This window comes from Leopardus geoffroyi, chromosome C2 (genome assembly GCF_018350155.1).
Source record: "Leopardus geoffroyi isolate Oge1 chromosome C2, O.geoffroyi_Oge1_pat1.0, whole genome shotgun sequence".
Taxonomy (NCBI): domain Eukaryota; kingdom Metazoa; phylum Chordata; class Mammalia; order Carnivora; family Felidae; genus Leopardus; species Leopardus geoffroyi.
In genome coordinates this window covers 113,847,666-113,871,552 of record NC_059333.1, presented here as the reverse complement: position 1 = coordinate 113,871,552, position 23,887 = coordinate 113,847,666, and the positions used below count along the sequence as shown (strand labels likewise).

The following is a 23,887-nucleotide window of genomic DNA, read 5'->3' as shown; positions in this document are numbered from 1 at the left end:
ATGTCAATTATATCTCAATAGAGTTGGGAAAAATAAAAGAAAAAATAAAATTTCACAACACCCCCACCGCCCCCCTCCCCCGCCCCAGCCAAATGGCAGCAAGAGAAACTTAGAAGCCTACCAGACATTTCCATTGGGATGATAGCAGGAAATTCTGCCAGAAGAATCTAGCAATGCTAAAATTGCAGGCTCAGTGAGCATGTCTTCTTGGACTATACAAGTGAAGCCATTTATTTTGTTGGGCACTCGGATGATGGCTAGGTTTCCAGATGGGTAGCTGAGATTAGATAAGGTTATTTGAGTTGTTCTAATGGTCCTTGACTATTCTGGGTATAAATTTATGAGAGAGCCCTTTGAAACCATCCTAGAATGGGAGTTACTGTTATTACAAAAAGGATTTTATGCTTTTTATGGGATCAAAGTATATTTACAAGACACAAAAATCCTCAACAAAATACTGGTAAATGGAATCCAGTGACATATAAAAAGGATTATATAGTATTAGATAAAGAGGAATTTATCCCAGGAATGCAAGGTTGGCTTAACATCTAAAAATCCATCAATGAAATATACTATATTGATAGAATAAAAAGAAAAAAAATCATCTCAGTATACACAGAAAGAGCATTTGAGGGGCACCTGGGTGGCTCAGTCAGTTAAGTGTCCAACTTCAGCTCATGTCATGATCTCATAGTTGGTGTGTTCGAGCCCTGCGTCGGGCTCTATGCTGACAGCTCAGAGCCTGGAGCCTGTTTCAGATTCTGTGTCTCCCTCTCTCCCTGCCCCTCCCCTGTTCATGCTCTGTCTCTGTCTCAAGAATAAATAAACATTAAAAAAAATTTTTTTTAAAGAAAAAAAAGCATTTGACAAAAACTTACACCTTTTCATGATAACAACTCAGTGAACTAGGAATGAAAGGGAGACTCCTCAATCTAATAGAGTGTCTAACAAAAACCCACAGCTAACATCATACTTAATGGTGAAAGACTGATTTCCTGCTAAGATCAGTAACTAAACAAAAATGTCCATTCTCCCCACTTCTATTCAACATTACACTAAATGTTCTAACCAGGGAAATTTTATGCAAGAAAAAGAAATGAATGGCATCCAGATTGCAAATGAAAGATGTAAAACTTTGTTTGCAGATGACATGCTCTTGTATTTAGAAAATCCAAAGGGGGGCGCCTGGGTGGCGCAGTCGGTTAAGCATCCGACTTCAGCCAGGTCACGATCTCGCGGTACGTGAGTTCGAGCCCTGCGTCGGGCTCTGGGCTGATGGCTCAGAGCCTGGAGCCTGTTTCCGGTTCTGTGTCTCCCTCTCTCTCTGCCTCTCCCCCGTTCATGCTCTGTCTCTCTCTGTCCCAAAAATAAATAAACGTTGAAAAAATAAAAAATAAAAAAAAAAAAAAAGAAAATCCAAAGGAATCCACAAAACAATATATTAGAACAAACAAGTTCGGCAGGGTTGTAGGCTACAAGACCAACATATAAAAATAAATTGTATTTCTGTATACTAGCAGTGAACATTCTGAAAGTGTAATTAAGAAAATAATTCCATTTACAATAGCATCAAAAAGAATAAAGTCTACTGAGGATAATTTACCGTTAATACTCAGTCCTATCTAAGCTGATCAGAAGCCCGGAGGTGAAGTAAACACAAGATTGACTCTGAATCATTTTGAAAAGCAGCCATGGCCTTCAAGAATTAAAGCCAGGGAATTAACTGATAATAATAATAAAAGAAGGGGGGATTTATTTAAAATGTACTGTATTTATTTAAATGTATTTATTTAAAACAAAACTTACACTCTTTCTCATAGGGCCTACAGACTAAAACTTCATTATAATTCCTATGACATGAAAGTTTATTTTTCTGGTTGATTATTGGGATTTGACTAGACTTTTAGGAAACTATGACTAAACATGACTTTCTCCTAAAAATTGGGGCCTTTAGTCACCACAAAGCCCACCTCATTTTATAGTTTTGTTTGTTTTTTACTTTCCTGAAAGTATTAAATGGCCTTTATGTCAGAATAGCAAATGGCTTGGCCATCAGGCAGAAGTTCAAGTGATGAATCACTTAGCATTTCATAAAACAGATACTGAATTTTTGTACTAAAAAATAATGTGCTGCTCACAGATGTGTAAATCGGTACATATTTTCTGGGGGGAGAAAGTCTACCAAAGTTTTAAAATGCCTGTAATTTCTTTTTTTAATAATTTATTCAGATTTCTTTAGGTTTTTTGTTTGTGTGTGTATGTGTTTAAGTAACCTCTACACCCAATGTGGGGTTTGAACTCGCATCCCTGAGATACAGAGTCAAATGCTCTACTGACTAGGCCAGCCAGGCGCCCCAAATATCTGTAATTTCTTACCCAGAATTTCTACCCCTAGGCATCTAGGCATTTAATTCAAGGAAATAAGTGATAAGTACACAAAGAAGTCTGCACAAAGCTGTTCATTTAGCTGTTGTATATAGTAGCAAAAAAAAAAAAAAAAAGTGAAACAACCTTTGTGGTTAGGTTAAATGAATTATAATACATCCCCATTATTAAATACTTTATGGTTATAAAAATGGCGGTGTATCTCTATATTTATTGCATATTATATACTCATAACATTATTACATATTATGCAGAAAGGGAAAGTTATAAAATATGAATAGCTAGTTGAAGAATTGATTTTTAAAGAATTATATAGGGGCACCTGGGTGGCTCAGTCAATTGAGCGTCCAGCTTTGGCTCAGGTCATAATCTCACAGTTTGTGGGTTCAAGCCCCACATTGGGCTCTGTGCTGACAGCTCAGAGCCTGGAGCCTGCTTCAGATTCTGTGTCTCCCTCTCTTTCTGCCCCTCCCCTGCTTGTTTACACACTCTATGTCTCAAAAATAAATAAATAAAAATGAAATATATATATATATGCTCATAGAAAGAAATAGGAAAGTTATATAAGATGTTAATAGCTTTTCATTGGGTGGTGGGATTTGGGGTATAACTATTTTTTTCTTTATAGTTTTCTATATATTTTTTCTATATCATTTTTGTAAAGAAATAAAACTAATAAAAATAACTTGTTGAAAGGATACAATATTTGTGTTGTTCCATCTGGAAATGAAGTCAGAAACTTGCTCCCATGTTTGTAGTGCTTCTCTAAGAGCTCATTCCTCATGATCTGACCATGAAAAATGAAAGGACCCTTAACCATTAATTGTTCCAGATATAACACATCAATTATGATAGTAACAAGCATCCTTTGCTTGCTAGACAGTGATACAAAGTTTTTCTTAATTTAAATTTTTGGGGGACACCTGGGTGGCTCAGCTGGGTAAGCGTCTGACTTCGGCTCAGGTCATGATCTTGTGATTCATGGGTTTGAGCCCTGTGTCAGTCTCTGTGTTGACAGCTCAGAGCCTGGAGCCTCCTTCAGAGTCTGTATCTCCCTCTCTATGCCCCTTCCCCACTCACGCTCTGTCTCTCTCCCTCTAAAATAAAATAAACATTAAAAAATTTTTTTTAAATAAATAAATGTTTGGCCCTGCAACAGTGACCGGGAATAATCCTTAGGAATCATTAAAGAGTATTCCTAACCCCTGCAGATAACTTGATAAAAGTTCTCAGGCAGGGATCTGACATTACATACCTGTTTGAATTTTTTTTTTTTTTAATTTTTACCTTATTCACATCTTACTGTAAAAACAAAACAGGAGATTACAAACCAGCTCTTGCCCAATGGAAAGATTCAATATACTGATTGTAGTAGTGGCTACATAACTGCCAAAATTCATAGAGCTGTACATCCGAAAAAGGTGAATCTTACTGTATATAAATTATACTTCAACAGACTGCAGTTGCATTGGATGTAAAAATCAATTTGGGAAGGATGTCATCTTTAAAATATTTAATCTTTCAATCCATAAATATTAGGTCAAATTTATTACATGGATTGTTCAAATATTCTATTGTATTACTACTTTTTTTATCTAATAACCCTTGCAATTTTTGAGACAGGTAGGCTAAAATATCCCATTATAATTATGGATTTAAAAGTTTTTCCTCTTGTGAAATTTTGCTTTACATATTTTGAGCCTATCTTAAACTGGGAAAAATATTTTGTAATGTTGTATCTTCCTGGTGGATTAAAACTTTTACCATTATGAAGTAATCTTCTTTATCTCTAGTAATACTCTTTAATATTTTCATGATATATCATTTTTATTTATAATCTTCTTGTATCCTTATATTTTAGATGTGTCTCTTATAAACTGTCTAGTTGGAATTTTTTCCCTAAAAAAAGAACTAATCTGACATTCTTTGTCTATTAACTGGAATATTTAGTCTATTTACATATAATTACTAACATTCCTTGATATTTTCTATATGTTCCCTGTTATGTGTTTTTTTTCCCTTATGCAATTTTGTCTTTTGGAGGGGGGGTAATTAAAATATATAATCCTATTTTCTGTTCTGTCTCTATGCATTTGGAACTTCTACTCTCTGCTTCTGTTATTTTTTCTGGCTACTCTAGAAATTTCAGCAAGCAAACTTAATTTATCAAAGTCTGAAGTTAAGCTTTAATATTTGCCCTTCTCCCAAACCAAGGGCTTTATAGTACCATAATTACATTTAACCTATTTCCCATCATGTACTATTTTTAAATGTATTTTTATTCTTTTCTGTTTTTTGAAGTGCCACAAGCTATTATTATTGTTGTTTTATTAGCCAACTTTTAGTTTTATCCATAAAAACTATGTACCACTTTCTTTTCATCCTTCTTGAATCTCAGACCATCCAGTGACACAAAGTACATTCTTTAGAATTTCCTTTAATGAAGGGCTACTAGTGACAAATTATCTTTGACTTTACCAGACAGTGTTTTGGGGGGCCATATTTTCTTGAAAAATATGTTAGCTGGTTATCAACTTCTGGATTGACCACTATTTTCTTTAAGACATTCCACTGTCTTCTGACTTCCAGTGTTGCTGTTGGGAGGTTATCTGACAGTTTCTCTATTTTTTTTTTAATGTTTTATTATTTTTGAGACAGAGAGGGAGACAAGAGTGTGAGCGGTGGGGCAGAGAGAGAGGGAGACACAGACTCTGAAGCAGGCTCCAGGCTCGCAGCTGTCAGCATAAAGCCTGACACAGGGCTCGAACCCATGAACCATGAGATCATGACTTGAGCCAAAGTGGGATGCTTAACCAACTGAGCCACGCAGGCAGCCCTCTAACTCTTTTCCTTTAAATATAAACAGAATTTCTTTTTCTGTGCTGCTTTTAAGGTTTTTTTTTCCTTTGGTGTTCTCCAGTTTGTTCATATTGAAATATTAACAATGATTTTGGGAAAGTGCTTGAGGTTTTGGTGATATTTCTCCCCTTCTTTTTTAGTTTTTAAGCATTCCAAACATTTTTTAATGTACAACAATCACATTTTAAAATAAAAAGGCTTTAACCAAAATAGACTACCATAAAACATGTAAAAGCATTGTTTTAAAGTCTAGTAGAAGTTAAAAAGCCACATCTGTACCATTTCTTCTTGACAAAGAGTTAAATGTGTCATGTAGCCAACCTGTTATATTCATTATGACAGCTTTTACAACTTCAGGTAAAACTGATTTTAAAGAGTAGCAAGTAAAAAAAATAAAGGCAAGATAATTACCTTTCCACATGCTATTCTAGCATCACAACAAACAATGGATATGTTTCTGTTTTCTAGTTGGAAATCAAGTAGTCTGTCATCAAATAGCTCTTTTTCTGGAATATCCACGGAAAGTTGGTAAGAAATTGTTTTTAAGTGCTTTGGCTCTAATGGGAAAAGAATCACATATTTGTTTTAAATTTTCCAAAACCTCTCTTCTAAAATGAAATTGCAAACCTTATTACAAATGTATTGATTCATCAGACTTCTTTTAATGGCAGAAAAATGAGGCTTTTCATTAAATTGAAGTGAGTGTGTTCTTTTGTTAAAAAATACATTCCCTTGTTAAGCAAAGAATGATGATTTTCATTAAGTGGAACTTTCTGGCCTTGTGTTTAGTAGGAAATACTTGAATATTAAGGAACTTTATACCAGGGATTTAGTTTAAACCAAAACAAATGTCCGTCTTTCCTAAGTATCTTTTTTTTTTTAATTTTTTTTTTGTTTGTTTTTAAGTTTATTTATTTTGAGAGAGTGCATGGAAGGGGCAGAGAGAGAGAAAGAGAGAGAGAGAGAATCCCAAGCAGGCTCTGCACTGTCAGTTGGAGCCCGATGCAGGGTTCAAACTCACGAACCATGAGATCATGGCCTGAGCTGGAATCAAGAGTCAGCCACTTAACCTACTGAGCCACCCAGGCGCCCCTCTAAGTACTTTTCAATAGCTCTGAGTGGTAGAGGAGAAGCCTGTGCTCAGAAAGATTAAATACTTTGCCCCAAATCGGACAGCCTCTAAGGAGAAAAGCAAGTACATAAATCAAGAACTTGATTCTAAAAATCAGTGCTCTTTCCGTTTCACCCACACTATAGCCATACTGGTCCACATATGAGGAAACAATTGCGGTTTATTTTTGACGGATTTTTCCATATCCCAGCTTGAAAACAGAAGGGAATGTGTGCTTAATAAACCAAGAGACAATGAATTCAGTAAGCTCTTTTCAGCTATCTGTAAAGTGTTCTATAGATGTTGCTAATTTATTTCGGTCAATAACAATAGTAAGCTGAAGACTAAAAACTTCGAAAGCCAGAAACCTGAAACACCAGCCTTTCTGAGCCATTTTAACTGCTACATTGACTGAAATGAACATTTTAAATATATTTTTTTAAATACCAATTGTAGCTTTTGGTCAAACATCTGAGCTTTCTGATGAACAACTGACCCATAACACCAGCATTGAGGAACTCACCGTCTTCAGATAAATTAGTCTGTTCATTTGTCATTAGTGCAAATTGTCTGGCCATTTGTTGCTCCTGTTTTCTACAAAATTAAAAAATATGCTGTATAAATCCAAAATGTGTTTGAAGTTTAAAACAGAATTTTAGTACAAATTTTAACTGTTTGCATACTATCCATTATTATTTTTATCTATTATTACTTGTGAATCCAGGCATTTAATCCATACATAGAAGTTTCTACTCTCTTCAGGCAACAAATTCAACAAACTTCTCCAATATGGGAATTCCAAATTGCCCTGAGAATTTGCAACTGGTAAATTTCTTTTTTTTTTTTTTTTAATATTTTTTTAATGTTTGAGACAGAGAGAGACAGAACATGAACAGGGGAGGGTCAGAGAGAGAGGGAGACACAGAATCCGAAACAGGCTCCAGGCTCTGAGCTGTCAGCACAGAGCCCGACGTGGGGCTTAAACCCACGAACCGTGAGATCATGACCTGAGTCGAAGTCAGACGCTTAACCGACTGAGCCACCCAGGCGCCCCACAATTGGTAAATTTCTACTTTATTTTATTTTTATTTTTAAAAAATGTTTATTTATTTTCAGAGAGAGAGAAAGCACGAGCAGGGGAGGGGCAGAGAGAGGGAGGGAGGAAGAGAATCCTAAGCAGGCTCCATGCTCAGCACAGAGCCTGATGCAGGGCTTGATCCCACAACCGTGAGATCACGACCCCAGCCCAAATCAAGAGTCAGACACTTCGCTGACTGAGCCAACCAGGCACCCTGGTAAATTTCTACTTTGAATTGGTAAGTTTCCAGAGTTTCCGGGAACTTCTGAATCTCAATAACATCTACCAGGAATTTTATTTTATTTTTATTTAACAAATTAAATTTTTTTCTTAATTTTAGAGAGAAAGCTCAAATTGGGGAAAGGGGCAGAAGAAAAGAGACAGAATCTCAAACAGGCTCCAGGCTCAGCTTGGAGCCCAGCGTGGGGCTCTATCCCATGACTCTAGGATCCTGGCTTCAGCTGAAATCAAGAGCCGATTGCTCAACCGAGTCACCCAGGCGCCCCCACCAGGAATTTTTATAGGTTTGCTTTGGCCAATTTTTATTTCGTTACTGAGAACACATCTCCAAAATATTTAATTTTAATATTGTTTAAAAAACAAGGTTCATTTACAAAAAGCTTAAGTGGGCCTGAGTTTCAATATCAAAGGCTCAATGTTACCTCCGCAGGGCTTTTTCCTTTGCCTTCAGTCTATCAACTTCATTGCCATGGGCTGCATGAGGGTCAATACAGATTAATTCAGCTTTAGAGCTTTGGGTTTTTTGTTTTTCCTCATAGATGTAGTCAATCAGATTTTGAAAATAACTACAACAGGAGACCTGGAAAACAAAGAGGTCATGTTCATCTCATTAGTCCTAGAGGAAGATAATTACAGGGGGCAAAAATGGCTAATGAAATTTGGATAACAATTCTATGGTAGCTTTTACCTAGTAACAGCTTGATTGAGATAGAGTTCACATAACGTACAATTCATCCATTTCAAATGTACTAGTCAATGGCTTTTAGTGTATTCACAGAGTTGTGCAAAACCATCACTGCGGCCAACTTTTAGAACACGAACTCTTATCCGTTAACCCTCTCCATCTCTCCCCTCAGCCTCTGGAAACCATTAACCTAAATTCTGTCTACATACATTTGCCTGTTGTGTTCAGCTCATATATGTGGAATCATACAATTGTGGTACTTTGTGATTGGCTTCTTTTGCTTAGCCTAATGTTTTCAGGGTTCATCTATGTTGTAGCATGTATCAGCCCTTCATTTCTTTTTATGGTTAACTAATATTCCATTGTATGGATACATCACATTTATTTACCCATTCATCAGTTGATGGATGTTCGGGTTGTTTTCACTTTTGGCTGTTAGGACTCATGCTGCTATGAACATTGTGTGTTAAGTTTTTGTGTAGGTATATGTTGTCAGTTCTCTTGAGTATATATCTAGAAGTGTAACTGCTGGGCTATAGGTAACTATGTCTCTAACTTTTGGGGGAATTGCCAGACAGTTTCTCAAAGTGGCTACACCATATTACATTCCCCCTTTCCAGTATATGAGAGTACCAGTTTCTCTGCATCCTTGCCAACACTTGTTATTATCTGTCTTTTTGATTATAGCCATCCTAGTGGGTATGGAATGGTATCCCATTGTGCTTATGATTTGCATTTCTCCAACAGCTAACATGTAACTCTTTTAAGACTTGCAGTGCGGGAGGAAACACTTCGTGTGTTTAAAAATAACACCATTTCTTCAGTGAACCTGCATTAGAACTCACATCTTCTATTGGTTTAGAGCTATCATCGTCACAGTAAACATCCATGTTGGAAAGAAATGATTTTAGATCGCCTCCACAAAATTCACACGTGGGTGATTTCTCCTCCTCTTCTTCCTTCAGAGAGAGGAAAACAAGAATAAATGAGTGCCCACAAGAGGGCCCAGAGCCCCTGGGAGCAGTAGATGCTGCTGGGACTCTGGGCAGGGCCAGCAAAAGTCCAGAAGGAGAGCAGGGCTGGTGGGCTGTGTGCCAACCTGCCTGAGAACTCCTGCCGGAATCCCTCGGGGCCTCCTGAACTAGCTGGTGGGGAACTTTCAGGGGGCTAAGATCCTCTACCAGAAGGCACCAAGCCAGCAAGATCTGTGTATTCCAGTAATGAGACATTATTTCTACTCAAGGGCTGGTGAGGACTGAAGAGGCCGAGGTGGTGTATTGAGGGCCTCTGTCTGGCACCGTTCACCAGAGCACAGCTGAGCCCATCAGGAGCTTGTGGATCCTTAGGATGTCTCCTCATCGCAAGAAGAAAGTTGCACAAATGACTTTACTATTGATAGCGGAGTTCCTCGTGGGGGAGGGGCGCTATGGCGTGTAACTAGAGGCACGAGACAGAGGATAACGCGTTAGCCCCAGCTTGGGGCTCTGGATTCTCCTGACTGTGCTGTGAAGGTAGTTCAGAAGGGGTGGGGGAGACCCGGAGAAGCAACAGGACACAGGGGAGTTAGGGGCTCAAGGGTTGGTGCACTATGGCCATGTTTATGATCTGAGGTCACGACTGTGACTGCAGGGGTTCTTGGGCAAGCAAGCAGCCTTAGCACAGGCCTCCAGGAAAAACCCACATCATGTATGAGTCGCAGGTCACGAACACTAGCAAGCCAGCTGTAATTTGCCATTCTCTGGGACTAGCAAAATGGCCACTGTGGGGCCAAAGGGTGGCGAGGGGGCCTGTGCAGCCAGGCATTCACCACCAGAGTGATGGCCCATATCTTGAGGTTACCGAAACTACCCAATGGCAAGTACTACACATCGCTGACAGCAGAACCCTTGGAGAGTAAAGCCCCACCATAGAGAGATGGCGGTGACACATGTAGTTTGTCACCTAAGTGACGGAGCAGGCAGAAAAAGAGTGTGGCAATTCCAGGCCATCCACAACCCTTCCATATGAGGGTCTTGCTAATGAGCTCCTCAGCCCATGGTCCCTTCACCCCTTCACCTGTGGGGGAAGCAAGGTGGAGATTCTTCCAAAGACCATGAGGGGGGCTGGAATCTGCTCCTGGAGAGTGTGTAGCTGGAGAGGAGAGCTGGCGAGCCAGCTACTGCCGCCCCTGAACTACACTAGTGTCAAAGCCCCATCTAGGCAGACCTGAAGGATCTGCCCAAGATCCAGGAGAAGCCAGCCCTGCCTTGGTGCCGATGCAGGCACAACTCCCTGGAAGAAAGGCTACAAGGCTTTCCTCATGTTTAGGACCATCTCCGGGTGTCAGCAGAAGAAAACTCGAGACACTTCCTTTTTTTTTTTTTTTTTTTTTTTTAATTTTTTTTTTTTTTTCAACGTTTATTTATTTTTGGGACAGAGAGAGACAGAGCATGAACGGGGGAGGGGCAGAGAGAGAGGGAGACACAGAATCGGAAACAGGCTCCAGGCTCCGAGCCATCAGCCCAGAGCCCGACGCGGGGCTCGAACTCACGGACCGCGAGATCGTGACCTGGCTGAAGTCGGACGCTTAACCGACTGCGCCACCCAGGCGCCCCTCGAGACACTTCCTTGACTACAAACTTCTGTGGTTCAGAAAGAGAAAGGAGCTAGGTTTGAATAAAAGAATTTCAGCCTGAAGAGTCTATAGGGTGGCCATAAAGTTTAGAAACATGGACAGATATAAAGAGCAAATATTGACTGATACTACATGACATTTAGTGTGCAACTCCTTGTGAGACTTGCATAGTTTAATGTGCTGCACAAAGCGGCAATGAGCAGCACGTTATTGTGTCCACACAGCGTTCCCATCGACCCTGTGTACACATCTGTGGGGCGCAGCTCTCACACAGTTGATGGCTCTTATTTCCAGTGGATAAGCCTGCACCTTTAGCAGACCCCAGAAGAAATAAGGGGGTGCCAATCTGGGGAGCATGACCAAATAATCATACCACCATTCGGTCCCCCACTGCTCTGGTGTGTTGAATTTTGTCCCCTGAAAAGATAGGTTGAAGTTGTAACTAATTTACATAATCTACATAATTTACATAATCTAATTTAAGTGGTGTGCCTGGAGAAGAGGGACATTTGGAAACAGATGCAGAGAACGCCAGGACAACTGAGGCAGAGATCGGAATGGAGAAGCCACAAGCCAAGGAAAGCCAAGGGTTGATGGCCACACTGGAACGAGGAAGGGGCAAGGAGGGATGCTCCCCTCCAGGCTGGACTCGCTGACATACTGATTTTGAACCTCTAGCCGTCAGAACGACGAGACAACAAGTTGCTACGTTTCTAAGCCACCCAGTTTGCGGTATTTGGATACAGCAGCCCCAGGAAACAAACACAGCCACCCTAAGTGCTATTCCAAATAAATGAGCTCTTCGTGTATTTTTTAAAAAGCATGTTCACTGTCTTGTGTGCAAATCATCATGTGGCTTATGACATCATTTATCAATAAAAAACATTTTCAAATTTAAAAATAATATGAATTAAAATCACCTTGAAGTTAATGCCTATATTGGAACTCTCTTGTTTGAATTTCAGAATGGATGGTGGCCCAATGCTGGGCAGTGTTTTCAGAGCTGGCTCAAACAGTGTTATGAAGTCTTCTTTAAACTACATTTTTAAAAAGAGAGAGAGAATCGACGTTTGAATAAGTGGTATTTACAACGAACCCTGTGTACTATTGGACTGATAAACATTTCTTACCTCCAACTCACATAAAACATTCAGTTTTCGCTCTTCTGGATTAATTACCCATTTTTCTGCAGAGAAAAGCATCGATTTAGAAAGGAAGTTTAAAACCTTAGTACAGTGTGTTCCATTTTCTCCTAACCCACTACCCCGTGTCAAACACACACACACACACACACACACACACACACACACACACACAGTTTAAATGCCCTGAAACCTTTTCACCACCTTCTTGAGCATATTCTTAGGGGAGGGCTTTTCTAGAGGGGGTGTGCACTGTCTGAGTTAAGGCTGGTTTGCCTTTGCCGGCAGAGGGAAGGACTCTATCTATTTACCTCTTAACTTAGAAGCCAGATTTTCATGTTCAGCTTCCTTAATTATAGAGGGTGCTTTCTTCCCTGTAAAACGAGCATACACTTGTCATCAATCCTGACAAAGTAGAAAAGAAGTTTAATACAAAAGAAAATATGCCTTTTGGAAAAGTAAGTACCCTTATTTGTGTTTGTTTGACCTTTTACTCTTTTGCTCTTTCCAAATAACATTTTATCAACAATAAGGAACAGAGGGAAGGCACCACTGATCTATCACATCGAAAAAGGTTTCCCTGTTCCTTTCTAGTCCTAGCATACTACAGAGATGCATACTTCACTTGACTATAAACATTGGTGCAGACTCTTATGTTTTCTGCTTTTTTTTTTTTTTTCCAGCTTATTTATTTTGAGAGAAAGAGTGTGTGTGAGAGTACAAGTTGGGGAGGGGCAGAGGGCAAGAGAGAAAGAATCCCAAGCAGCCTCCACACTGGCAGCACAGAGCCTGATGCAGGGCTGGATATCACGAACTGTGAGATCATGACCTGAGCCAAAATCGAGAGTCGGATGCTTAACCGACTGAGCCACCGAGGTGTTCCATTTTCTGGTTTTTAAAAGTACTATGTTGTCTACCTTCTACCTGTTACTTTGTAAAAGATTTTTCAGGTAGAAGGGTGCTAGAGGTTCTAATTCAAGACTGTTAACTCAACCAGGAGGATTATTCCCTCCACAGATTCCAGGGCAGTATTAGAAGTGGGGAAGGTGGACATCAGCAACTTGGAATAACCGTCTAGGAGATTTAAGCTGATAGAATTGGAATGACGAAAACCAGTGAGATCAACCTACAGTGGGGGCAGGGGTAAAGGGGGGGGAGCTGGCCCATTTCCTCCCAGAGCCATGGGCGGCAAGGACTGCTACTGGAGAAAGAGGTGGGCTTCAGAAAGTGATGTGCTTTCCTATGTGGAGTACCTGAAAAAATTTTGAATATGTTTTAGGCATGTTGTCCAACAGAAATGCCAGTATAGGTATGAAAAAATTAACGCGGGGCGCCTGGGTGGCGCAGTCGGTTAAGCGTCTGACTTCAGCCAGGTCACGATCTCACGGTCCGTGAGTTCGAGCCCCGCGTCAGGCTCTGGGCTGATGGCTCGGAGCCTGGAGCCTGTTTCCGATTCTGTGTCTCCCTCTCTCTCTGCCCCTCCCCCGTTCATGCTCTGTCTCTCTCTGTCCCAAAAATAAATAAACGTTGAAAAAAAATTAAAAAAAAAAATTAACTCACACAGATGTTTATTAAGGCATTATTTGTTATAGGGACGAGCTCGAAACATCAAACCACACCAACTCTGAAATACCTAGCAATCCGTTTTATTACATAAGCCATAATAACTGTATATAAGGGAATATTATGCAGTTGTTTCATTGAATTCGATCAATCTTTCCTGACATGGAAAGATATCCATGATACACTGCTAAGTGAAAGAATTAAAGAAGAGATAAAGTTGCCGTTACAGGAAATATAATTGTTTCCTAGACTTCCAACTTAGAAACTATTAGAATAAGAAATTTCAGCAAGGGGGTCTGATACAAGATTAATATATAGAAATCAATAATTTCCTTCTTGTTGACAATAATCAATTAGTAAATATAACAGGAAAAAAGTTTCCAATTGTTACATCAATACAAGACTATAAACTAGTAAGAACTGGGGGGGGGGGGGGGGGACCATAAAAGAAGGTCTGAAAGAAATGGAGAGGTACACTAGGTTCCTGCTGTTAATCAAGTGGCCATCAGATGAGGTGACCCTAATGCCTTCGTGTGTAGCCTAGGAAAGCAAACTGAAACCTGAGCCAGAGTCAATTTCTGTAAATGCCTCAAGGTTAGGAACAGCCAACCACAAACAGCCAACCAGGCTTTCCCAAGTAATACAACCCCTTAAGCCATAGCCAATCAAAAAATTTCCTCGTTTTGCTCTGGTGTCTTCTCTGTAAAAATCTCCTTACTGTTGTCTGGGAAGCCCTCCCACCTATTTCCAGTTTGGCATTGCTCCATTCCATTCATGTTTGCTCAAATTTAGAAATCTGAAAATACCTCAGTTTGTCTTTTAACACTGCGAAGCAAGGGCGACAAATCAACTTGTCAAATTCCATTGAAACATCCCATCAGAATTACACTGTGTAGATTAATTTGGGAATTATTAGCATCTTCCTAATATTTGGTCCCTTTTTACGTTCGATTTTGTCACTCTTCTGTACAAATCCTCAGGGATCTTTCTACTTCATTCCCATTGAAAAAGATTTGGTCTTCAGTTAGTCCTTTGAACTTATCCCCCCTCAGTTCTCCTCCTGATGACTTTACCGCAACCACACCAACTGCCTCCTTGTTCTAGGGGGAGGCACCTGCTAGTCCGTGTGCCTGGAATAATCTTTCCCTAAGATCATCCTGGCTCACTGTCTCATGTCCTTGAGGTCTTTGCTCAAATATTTTAGCTTCTCAGTAAGGATTTCCCCGAGCACCCTGTGTAAACTTACCCCTCCCACCCAACATTTTCCATCCTTTCCTCTGCTTTTCCTCCTTAGCACTTAATGTATTATATGTAATATATATAATGTATATATAATACGTATATTATCACCTAATTATATATTATATATATTTCCTTATTTTCCTTATTTTTTATGATCTCTCTCACCATCACCTCCACCCTCCACTCTTTCATGCCAGATCACGAGGACCGGCGTTTTCGTTTTTTTGTTTTTGTTTTTTCATTGCCATTTCCCTAGAACAGGGTTTGGACTATGATGGGTGCTTGGCATATGATAGGCGCTCAATAAACATCTGATGAGTAAGTGACATAAAACAAATATAAAACTTACCAGGAAAGTCTATTCATAAATCCTTATACTGGGATAAATTAAAATTTTAATTTTTGTATTATCTATCTCTTGATGGTTGACATTTAGACTACAGCGTGCATGTTACTGCTTTGATAAAAAAATGAAGATATGCATCAAAATAGAATGGCAGATTTTTTTTTTATGAGAACACAAACAGCATTTATTACAGACGAAATGCTGAAGGGTTTCGATATTTAATCTCATTTTGCTTTTCATAAAAATTCTGTGACAGAAGTATTACTATTATTACTGACAGGGGAAGAACCTGGGACTCCATGAGGCCCTCATCTCCGTGTCAGTTGGTGTTGGGCTGGGATTCAAACCTGGCTCTCCCCCAGTGCCTGCAGCCATGCTCTTTCCGATGTGCAATCCCATCTCTGAGCAAAAGCTAAGAAATCAAACTACTCACTTGGCTGCCTTTTGCCAGAAAATTTTTGAAGCCAGCTTTCTTCTGTTTGTACTGACGTTGGAATTCCTGGATACAAACTGTGATACATAGTCCTGAAGTTGAGACAAAAATCTTAATTGTGAGTGTGCCTACATAATTGTTAGCCATTCTTCCAAATATAGCACATTTAACCATCAAGTAACACACGTAGGTAGAAGATCCGGCTTTCTATTTTCTTTGAAATATTTTCCTCCATTCTTGCCTCTCAGTAAAGTCAGGCACAGTGTGTTTGCATTATAGGGAAAGTACTCCTTTCTAAGTCCCTGAGTCTCCCGATACCATATTTTTCCCTCCAGGGAGTAAATTATGACCACTATGTCTGTGCATGTGTGTTGATGGTGGTGGTGATGGTGTGTGTATTTAAGCATATACTTGAATTTAAATGAGACATATTATTCATTTTATTTTTATGTATTTTTAAGTTTTATTTATTTAAGTAATCTCTACACCCAAAATGGGGCTCGAGCTCACAACCTTGAGTTCAAGAGCCCTATGTGCCTCTGACTAAACCAGCCAGGTGACCCAATTAAGTAGCCTAAAAGTAACCCAAACCTTTTTTTTTTAAGAGTTGAAGTGAAATGCGCTGTAATCAAACAATTTGTATTATTTATTCTTTCTGCAGGTCGTTCAGTTACTTGAGTTGTCATTGACATGATAGGAAGGCAGAAACGTACTGATTTTTACTAGTTACAATGACTGTTACTGGTAACAAGTAAATAATAACTAGTGCTTCAAGTTCCTTTGCCTCTTTGAATTTCAATTATTTTGCACAATTAGCAAATTGTGTTGATTTGCTGGATCTTCTAAAATTATCACATTTTTTCAAATGGTTAAATCAATTTTAGGGTTGTCACTTTTTCACCTTTCTTAGTTCTTTCTCCACCTTCCTTTTTTGGTGCTTTGTTCCTTGGCACATTGCATCGGCGGGGTGCTTTAGTTCCAAAATGACTCTGTCTTGTAATAAGCGAAGAACGACTCAGCCAAAGCCACCTGTGCAAGTCTCTGGGGGAGTCCTGTTTGTCTAACTTCCCAAACAAGCTACAGGGACCGAGGGTAAAAAAGAATATTAAGGAGCGATCCCTAGACAACACTGAACGTTTGGCCTTTTTTCCAGTTCAGTGGTTAACAAAATCAGACCTACATGGCTCCTCTAGGTCTCTCTGCCTTCCTTAAACCGACACCAAAGATTGTTTCTGAAATTCTGCGGAAGGATGGCAGATGACGAGATGACGGAGGCTAACAAAATGAACATTTCCTGAGAACTGACTGTGTAGTGGTACATTCGTAGTAGTTGCTTTCTTCACATGATTTCATTGATATTAACAAAGACTAATCAAGGCATGTATCCATCTTCCCTCCTCTACAGGCAAGGAAACTGAGACTCTAGGGAACCCCTGAAAAATGGTATTGTGCCAGATGCAAATGGGGCCTGGGCCTGTTTGGCTTCAAAACCTGTGTTTCTCCGTATTTATCTGCCATGTATAGTTGGCCCCATTTTCAACCAGAATAGTAATAGGGCAATAAAACATAGAAGGTGAGTCAATATTGATTGTATTTTTATGACATTTAAGGATAGGTTTCCTTCAAAACACAATCTCACCAAATTCACCAGAGAATGCTTTGAAATATAAAAGAAGCATCTTAGGAAGATTTATGAGGAGAAATTAAGTAATTGATCAAGTAAAGAGAGGCTCCCATATTAATAGGAAGTCCAGGTCAAGATGGCAGTTGAGCACCCAATTCTCCTTCCCTTCCTTTCCCAGATCTTACTGAAATAACAAACACAAACAAACAAACAAATAGCCCTGGAAAATAAGAAAGGTGTCATTGGTAGACAAGTGATATTGAAGTCCCAAAAGAACGAAAATAAATGGCTTTAGTTTGATGGAAAACCAGGGTGGAGAACACCACAGCTCAAAGCAAGAGAAGTAAGTAAAATTCTTCTGGGAAGTCCCTAGCTCAGACTCAACCAAATGCAGAGAGGAGGGGACTGGAGACTGCAATCAGAGGAGTTCAGGGAGTCACCTCAGAGCAGCTGGCCAGGCAGCTGTTCTTTTTTATTTCTAGATAAAGCCCCCCAAGCTGCTTCCTACAAAGAGTGGTCAGCCTATCTCAGGAGGTTGTAGGTGTGAAAGAGAAGCAGAGCATAGTATGAGGTTACACAGAAGCTGCCCAATAGGCCTGGATGAGAAAGGAGGAGGGGACATCCCGCCCAGAAGTGAAATACGTGAAGAACTCCAACCACACAGTGAAGTGTCCTTATCCAAACTCCAGTAATAGTGGGGTATGCAGCTTGCCTGCCTCCTACCAACGCTCCACAAGCTGCCGCCTCTGACATCCCCCATCCACCCACATAGGACACAGTCAGCCTTCCAGATACACCCTGTTAAGAGCTACTCAGCTGCAGAAGGACTCCATTCTGGTTACCTACCGGCCATTCATTTATAAACACAAATTGATAATGAAGGATTGCCAGTTACTTAAGGGCAATCAATAGCATAAAAGAGAAAGACCAAGATAAACAGAATTAATCCCGAAAAAAGAACTTCAAAGAACAACAACAAAAAAGAACCTTAGTATAAAAGTACCCTTAAAAGAGATTTAAAAATAACTATTTGAACAGAAAGAATCAGAGAATGAGAACGGGTTCTTGGAAATTACAAATATGAATACGAAAATCAAAACTTTTGTACAAGGGCTGCATGTTACCATAAATACAAAAAATCTTGATATCCAAGAGGGCCGATAGCCATCTAGTAGGAGTTCTAAAGAAGACACATGAAGGGGAGGAAATAAACATCAGAAGTGTTTCAGAATCCGACTGATCAGCAATACCGGACACTAGAAGGCAAAAAAGCAATGTCTTCAGAGCTCTGAGGAAAATGGTTTTAAATGTATTCTTTAATGCCAGGTTATGTTATTAATTAAGTATGATGGTAAAAATGAAGAAATCTCCAGACAGGCAAGAACTCAGGAATCTGACTACCCATGAGATCTACATGAAATAATCACCTGTGGAGTTTCTCCAGCAAAGAGAAAAGGAATAAAAGAAAGAAAGCAATATGGGAATCAGGAAAGCGTGGCCATTTAACCCCAATCAGGAAAGCTGAAGACCATTAAAAACTGAGAGTTGAAAAGTTCTTCTTTTAGGAGTCAAGTTTTATGGACATAGGAATCTGGGGTTTTGTGCAGAATCCAATCACATTATTGGCTTCTTAGCATGAAATTGTGAGCATTGTTGATTGTTTTTCAATTTTCAGAATTAACCTGTATTGAGTTAATTATGATTATAAAACATAATGCAAATACAATAAAACTTGGCAAAGTAATATGACTTTATATGAATATACATTATTCATATATTTATAAAATATATAATTTGCTGTTAACTGGGAGAAGAAAGGGTGAGAGGAAAGATAGAAGTAGAAGGGCATTGGCTCAATCCGTAGAGCATGCAACTCTTGATCTTGGGGTTGTGAGTTCGAGCCCCAGGTTGGGTGTAGAGATTACTTAAAAATAAAATCTTTAAAATAAATAAACATAAAATTAGAAACAAAATAAGCTGTTAACAATATGTTAACCCTGGTGGGTGGGAGTGTGGGGGTGAAGAAGGGCATGGAATTTTTTTTTTATTTTACACCTTTGTATACTTTAATATTTGAACCATGTACATATATTATTTTTTAAGTTGAATTAAAAGGATAAATAAAAACATAAGAGCGGGACAGAACAATCCTGTTTATGCTTAGGATTTTAAAAGTTGCTTGTAAAAGCAAAGCTTAAGTGAACAGTAATTCAAGATCGTGGACTCAGCTTTATAAAGATTTATAAAGATGTTCCAAAAGGTATTTCTCTGGTGTCTTCCTGTGCTTGGTGGCTAATAGCAATAACAACAAGAAAAAGAGAGAGGAAAAAAATAAGACCATAATTTCCACTTTCCTTCACAGGAGGTGTGTCTAATCACGGTCTCATTTCGCCAATAGAGACCTATGTTCTAAACGTTCAGAGCACTTGCTATTGTATAGTGTTATTATTTCATGTTATATCAAGTGGGCATGCCTTCTCTGTAGGTAGATAATAAGCTGCAGATGGGCAGGGACTGTGTCTCTATCCCCAAAGTGTCTAACAGTAATAGACTTTTAAAAATCCTTTTTTAATAAATTGGTTGTAAGTGCCCTGGATTACTTTTACTCTACTTCCAGACATATTTATCCACGAGGTAAAAGTAAACATCATCAGCTTCAAGAAATTATACGAAAAGAAAACATTTTCTTACCTATCTAAATCCGCTTCAGACATGTCTTTCCTAAATGTCTGGAATATCTTAGGAAAACCTGTTGAATGAAACGTTGACAAATTTAGCCATTCCTTCTATATCAGTGGTTCTCAAAAGGACAACTTCTGCCCCCCAGGAGACATTTGGCAACTCTGAAGAGATTTTTTTTTCTTATCTTTTTAATGGTTATTTATTTTCGAAAGAGCGAGCGTGAGCGGGGATGGTGGGGGGGGGGATGGGGACAGAAGATTGGAAGTGGGTTCTGCGCTGATAGCAAAGAGCCCTATGCGGGGCTTGAACTGAACTGAGTCGAATTCAGATCATGACCTAAGGTCATGACCTGAGCCAAATTCAGACACTTAACCGACTGAGGTGCCCAGGCGCCCCTGAAGACATTTTTGATTGTCCCAGATCAGAGTGGGGGCTCACAGCACAGCCAGGGCTAGAGGCCAGGGATGCTGGTAAACATCCTATAATGCCAGGGACACCCCCTCCCACCTTCCTCTACTCAACAAAGATGGTCCTGATGGAAGTGTCAACACTCAACATAAGTGCTGTCTTTCTTTTTAAGGAAGTGACTGAAGTGGTTTTAGCATAGGAACCTAAACACAATTTTTTTTTTTTTTTTTTTTTTTTTTACGGGACTATCTTGGTAGCACAACACCCTGAAGGGACTGCTCTTCCAGGAGCGGCATGTTCCTGTGTGTGTTTCTGAGAAAGAGAGAAAGAGGGACTGGGAAGGGGAGACAGGAACAGAGGGGGAGACCCAGGGAGAGGGAGGTGCGAGAGAGGCCTAGACAGAGGGGAGGGGGTGGGGGGAGAGAGACGGAGGGAGGGAACAGCATCATGACCTGAATGCACATAGACGTATTGCAAATGCACTCGGTGAAGCACTACCCAAGTTTCCAGTCTCACCAAGCGTTACACCGATGTCCTAAATCGTGAGCCAACAGAACGCTCAGCCAAGATTTCAGTGCCTTTGAATAAAGGGACCAAGATAGACTGGGTTGTGTGGGGGGTGGTGCATGTGTTTAGAAACCAGACACTCAGGTAGACCAAGGCTCTGGAGTGGCGGGACCAGCGGTCCGAGGGCCAGGGAAGCCTTAGAGGAAGGGGCGGGCAGGGGATGTACTTTTCTGGGAGGAGACGCTCGAGTGTGAGCTCAAGATCGGTGTCTCGCTCCACAGCGTCCCGCTGAACGTGGGGGTCGGGCTCAGGCTGGGGCTGGTGATGCTGGTTAATCGGGGAAGGAAGGCCTTTGAGTTTTCGTCACTGCTGTCATCGATGTCCATCATCTTCCAGAAGTACTCTTCGCTGAACGTCCCTTGGACCTCCAGCGTCTTTTCCTCCGCGTCCCCTGTCTTCCCCTCCACTGCTTCCCCCTCCTTCTCCTCCACCAACAACTCCTCTTCCTCCTCCTCCTCCTCTTCTTCCTCCGGGACCTCCTCCTTCTCCGGCTTTCTGGAGCCGCGACGCGGGTGCGGGTTGGCCATGGCTGGGGGGAAGCAGGGTCGCCGCTAGCGCAGAGGCAGGTGCAGCCGCCAGTCCCAGCCAGGTGTCGAGCTCCCTACTGTGCGCGCGTCTCCCGTCTCCCCGGGCAACGGCCGGCGGCGCGCCGCCAAACCTCTGGGATTTAAAGCGGCAGCGCAGAACCCGAGGGTTGGGGACCGGGGCGTCGGGGCAGAGAGCCGCTAAGGAGCCAGGACCTCTGCAAGCTTCTTTCTCACCTCCTTTCCGGGGTCACGGAGACCCCTCACAGCATGTGGCGAACTGATCTCCCTTTCCTCCTCCCTCCTCTGGAGCGTTGTTTCTTTGGGGTAGGGGTAGAGGCTACCAGAGATGGACGCTGTTAGGCCAGTTGGTATTGCTGACGCTGGACTTTGGTTTTCCAGTAGACACATGCTTATTCAAACTTAACGATAAAACTTTATAATAAGACCAGGCACGGGTGGGAGTTTGCTGATTTGATTTTTTTAAGACATTGCCTTCATTATTTATCTTGATTAATGAGATTTTTGATGCTGTTTAAATTCTGTGCCCGAGATGGGTGTCTCCCTCTAGACCCAGTCGTGCTTGTTGCAAGGCCTGAGACATCTGGCACCTAGGTAACACCTGTGTCTTTCTGGGTCTTTGTTTCCAGTTCACTGTATTTTTGTTAAAATGTTTGTACACACACAAAGAGGAACACAGTATAAGGTATAATGGACATCTGTTTACTTACCACCCAGACTGGAATGTACATGTTCAGTGCAGAGTTCAACTTCCTTTCAAAGGCCTTTCAAGACTGAGAAATGTCCCTGGCGGGAGGGATTGTGTTGCTGATGTTTGACTTCACTTCTAAGGTAAAGAAAGCAAAGATTTTCTGTGGCTGAAGATATCTGGGTGTTGTAAAAAGGGCCTGGACTGATTCTTAGGTTAAGTGAACAGTATGAGGCCTAGAAGTCTCCTTGTATGAGCTCTTGAATCACCTGATGTCTTTCAGCTTCGCTTTCCCTCTGTGTAAATTGGGACTAGTACAACTTGGCCCCTAACTTGCTTGTGGGTATCCGTGAATGTGAAATGACAGCCTACAACTGTCACTGCATTTCAGCCAAAGACCACCAGGAACACACAGGTAGCTAAATAAGTTATCCCCTATTACAGCAAGGTGTCTTAGTAAGAAAACGGTAGAAAGAACCTCCAGGGTCTAGACTTTGGTTAGATGATTTGGGAGATGGTCTAAGCAAGCAGGGTTCTGCTCTAAGTTGGATGCTGTCAAAGCGGGGGCAATTCTACCATGGAGTGTTGGTCGTGGCACAGTGACCTTATTTTTATGCTTAGACAAAGTTATGAAGTGGCTTTGTTTCATTTTATCATGGTGTCCCAGTAACCTGTGTATTGCTTAGTTTGGGCTGCTACAGCAGCCATAGGCAGTGTGGCTTATAAACAACAGAAATTCTAGGGGCTGGGAAGAACAAGATCGGGTGGACGTGATGTCTGGTGAGAATCTGCATCCTGGCTCATACACCTCTGTCTTTGGGCTCTGTCTTCAGGTGGCAGAAGGAACAAGGGAAACTCCCTGGGGCCTCTCTTATATGAACACAAATCCCATTCATGAGGACTCTGCCCATCTGACCTAATCACCTCCCAAAGGCCCCACCTCTAAATACCATCACCTGATGGGAACCATACCAAACCTAATGGGAATGAGGTTTCAGCATAAGAATTTTAAGAGGACACATTCAGACTATAGCATCTTGTCTGAGGTTGTTATTCTTCAAGAGTGTTTCTGTCCAACAAGAAAACCAAATGGCCTGGCTGTGTCAGACCAGCTTGTAATAATAATGAGATCTAGCTGTGAATATTGGGTTGGTTCATGGCATCAGGGAATTCTATGTGTGAGCTTTCCAGCCCAGAAGACTTGTACTCACAGGGCTCTCAAGGGAGCAGGAAGTGAGAAGTTAGGTGTCTGCAATCACTGAGCAATATTTTATGACTGTCCAATACTTCATGAGCACTATGAGCTAGCCCTCTGCTTGGTGCTAGGCCATGGCAGTGAATGGGAGAGGCATGGTTCTTCACTACCTCTAGGGGTACCTGTGCATGTAGCAGGAGTCTGGCCAGCTGTGGGGCGCTGGGGCGGAGCAGGTCACGTGAAGGCACAAAACCAACCATGTGCTCTAGAGAGTCAGAGAGAAAATGCACAGAATATTGTTGGAAGAAGGAGATATCTCGTAGGCTAGCAGAGCAGTTGGTACAGATGAGAGAAGACAGTTGAGCTGCTCTGGAAGGAAGGGTAAAGTGTGGGTGTTTGGAGAGGAGGGAAGAAGCATTTAAAAGCATTCCAACCGGGCTCAGGGCAGGGAAAGAGGGCCAGCACAGGGAGGTGCGGTAG

General features: G+C 40.9%; 1 protein-coding gene across 1 annotated transcript in view; it reads right to left on the bottom strand.

Annotated features, from left to right (window-relative positions):
- Positions 1–21,652, bottom strand: part of ERICH6 (glutamate rich 6) — a 29,455-nt gene extending 7,803 nt beyond the window's left edge. The window contains exons 1-12 of the mRNA XM_045503283.1: positions 21,146–21,652; positions 20,014–20,071; positions 15,699–15,790; positions 12,426–12,488; positions 12,103–12,158; positions 11,893–12,009; positions 9,204–9,317; positions 8,096–8,253; positions 6,879–6,949; positions 5,656–5,801; positions 3,087–3,172; positions 122–277 (exon numbers count right to left, since the gene is read on the bottom strand). Of these exons, the coding sequence (XP_045359239.1) occupies positions 122–277; positions 3,087–3,172; positions 5,656–5,801; positions 6,879–6,949; positions 8,096–8,253; positions 9,204–9,317; positions 11,893–12,009; positions 12,103–12,158; positions 12,426–12,488; positions 15,699–15,790; positions 20,014–20,071; positions 21,146–21,506 (1,478 nt within the window). The 5' untranslated portion in view covers positions 21,507–21,652. The remainder of the gene's footprint in view (positions 1–121; positions 278–3,086; positions 3,173–5,655; positions 5,802–6,878; positions 6,950–8,095; positions 8,254–9,203; positions 9,318–11,892; positions 12,010–12,102; positions 12,159–12,425; positions 12,489–15,698; positions 15,791–20,013; positions 20,072–21,145) is intronic.
- Positions 21,653–23,887: the final 2,235 nt, after the last annotated feature.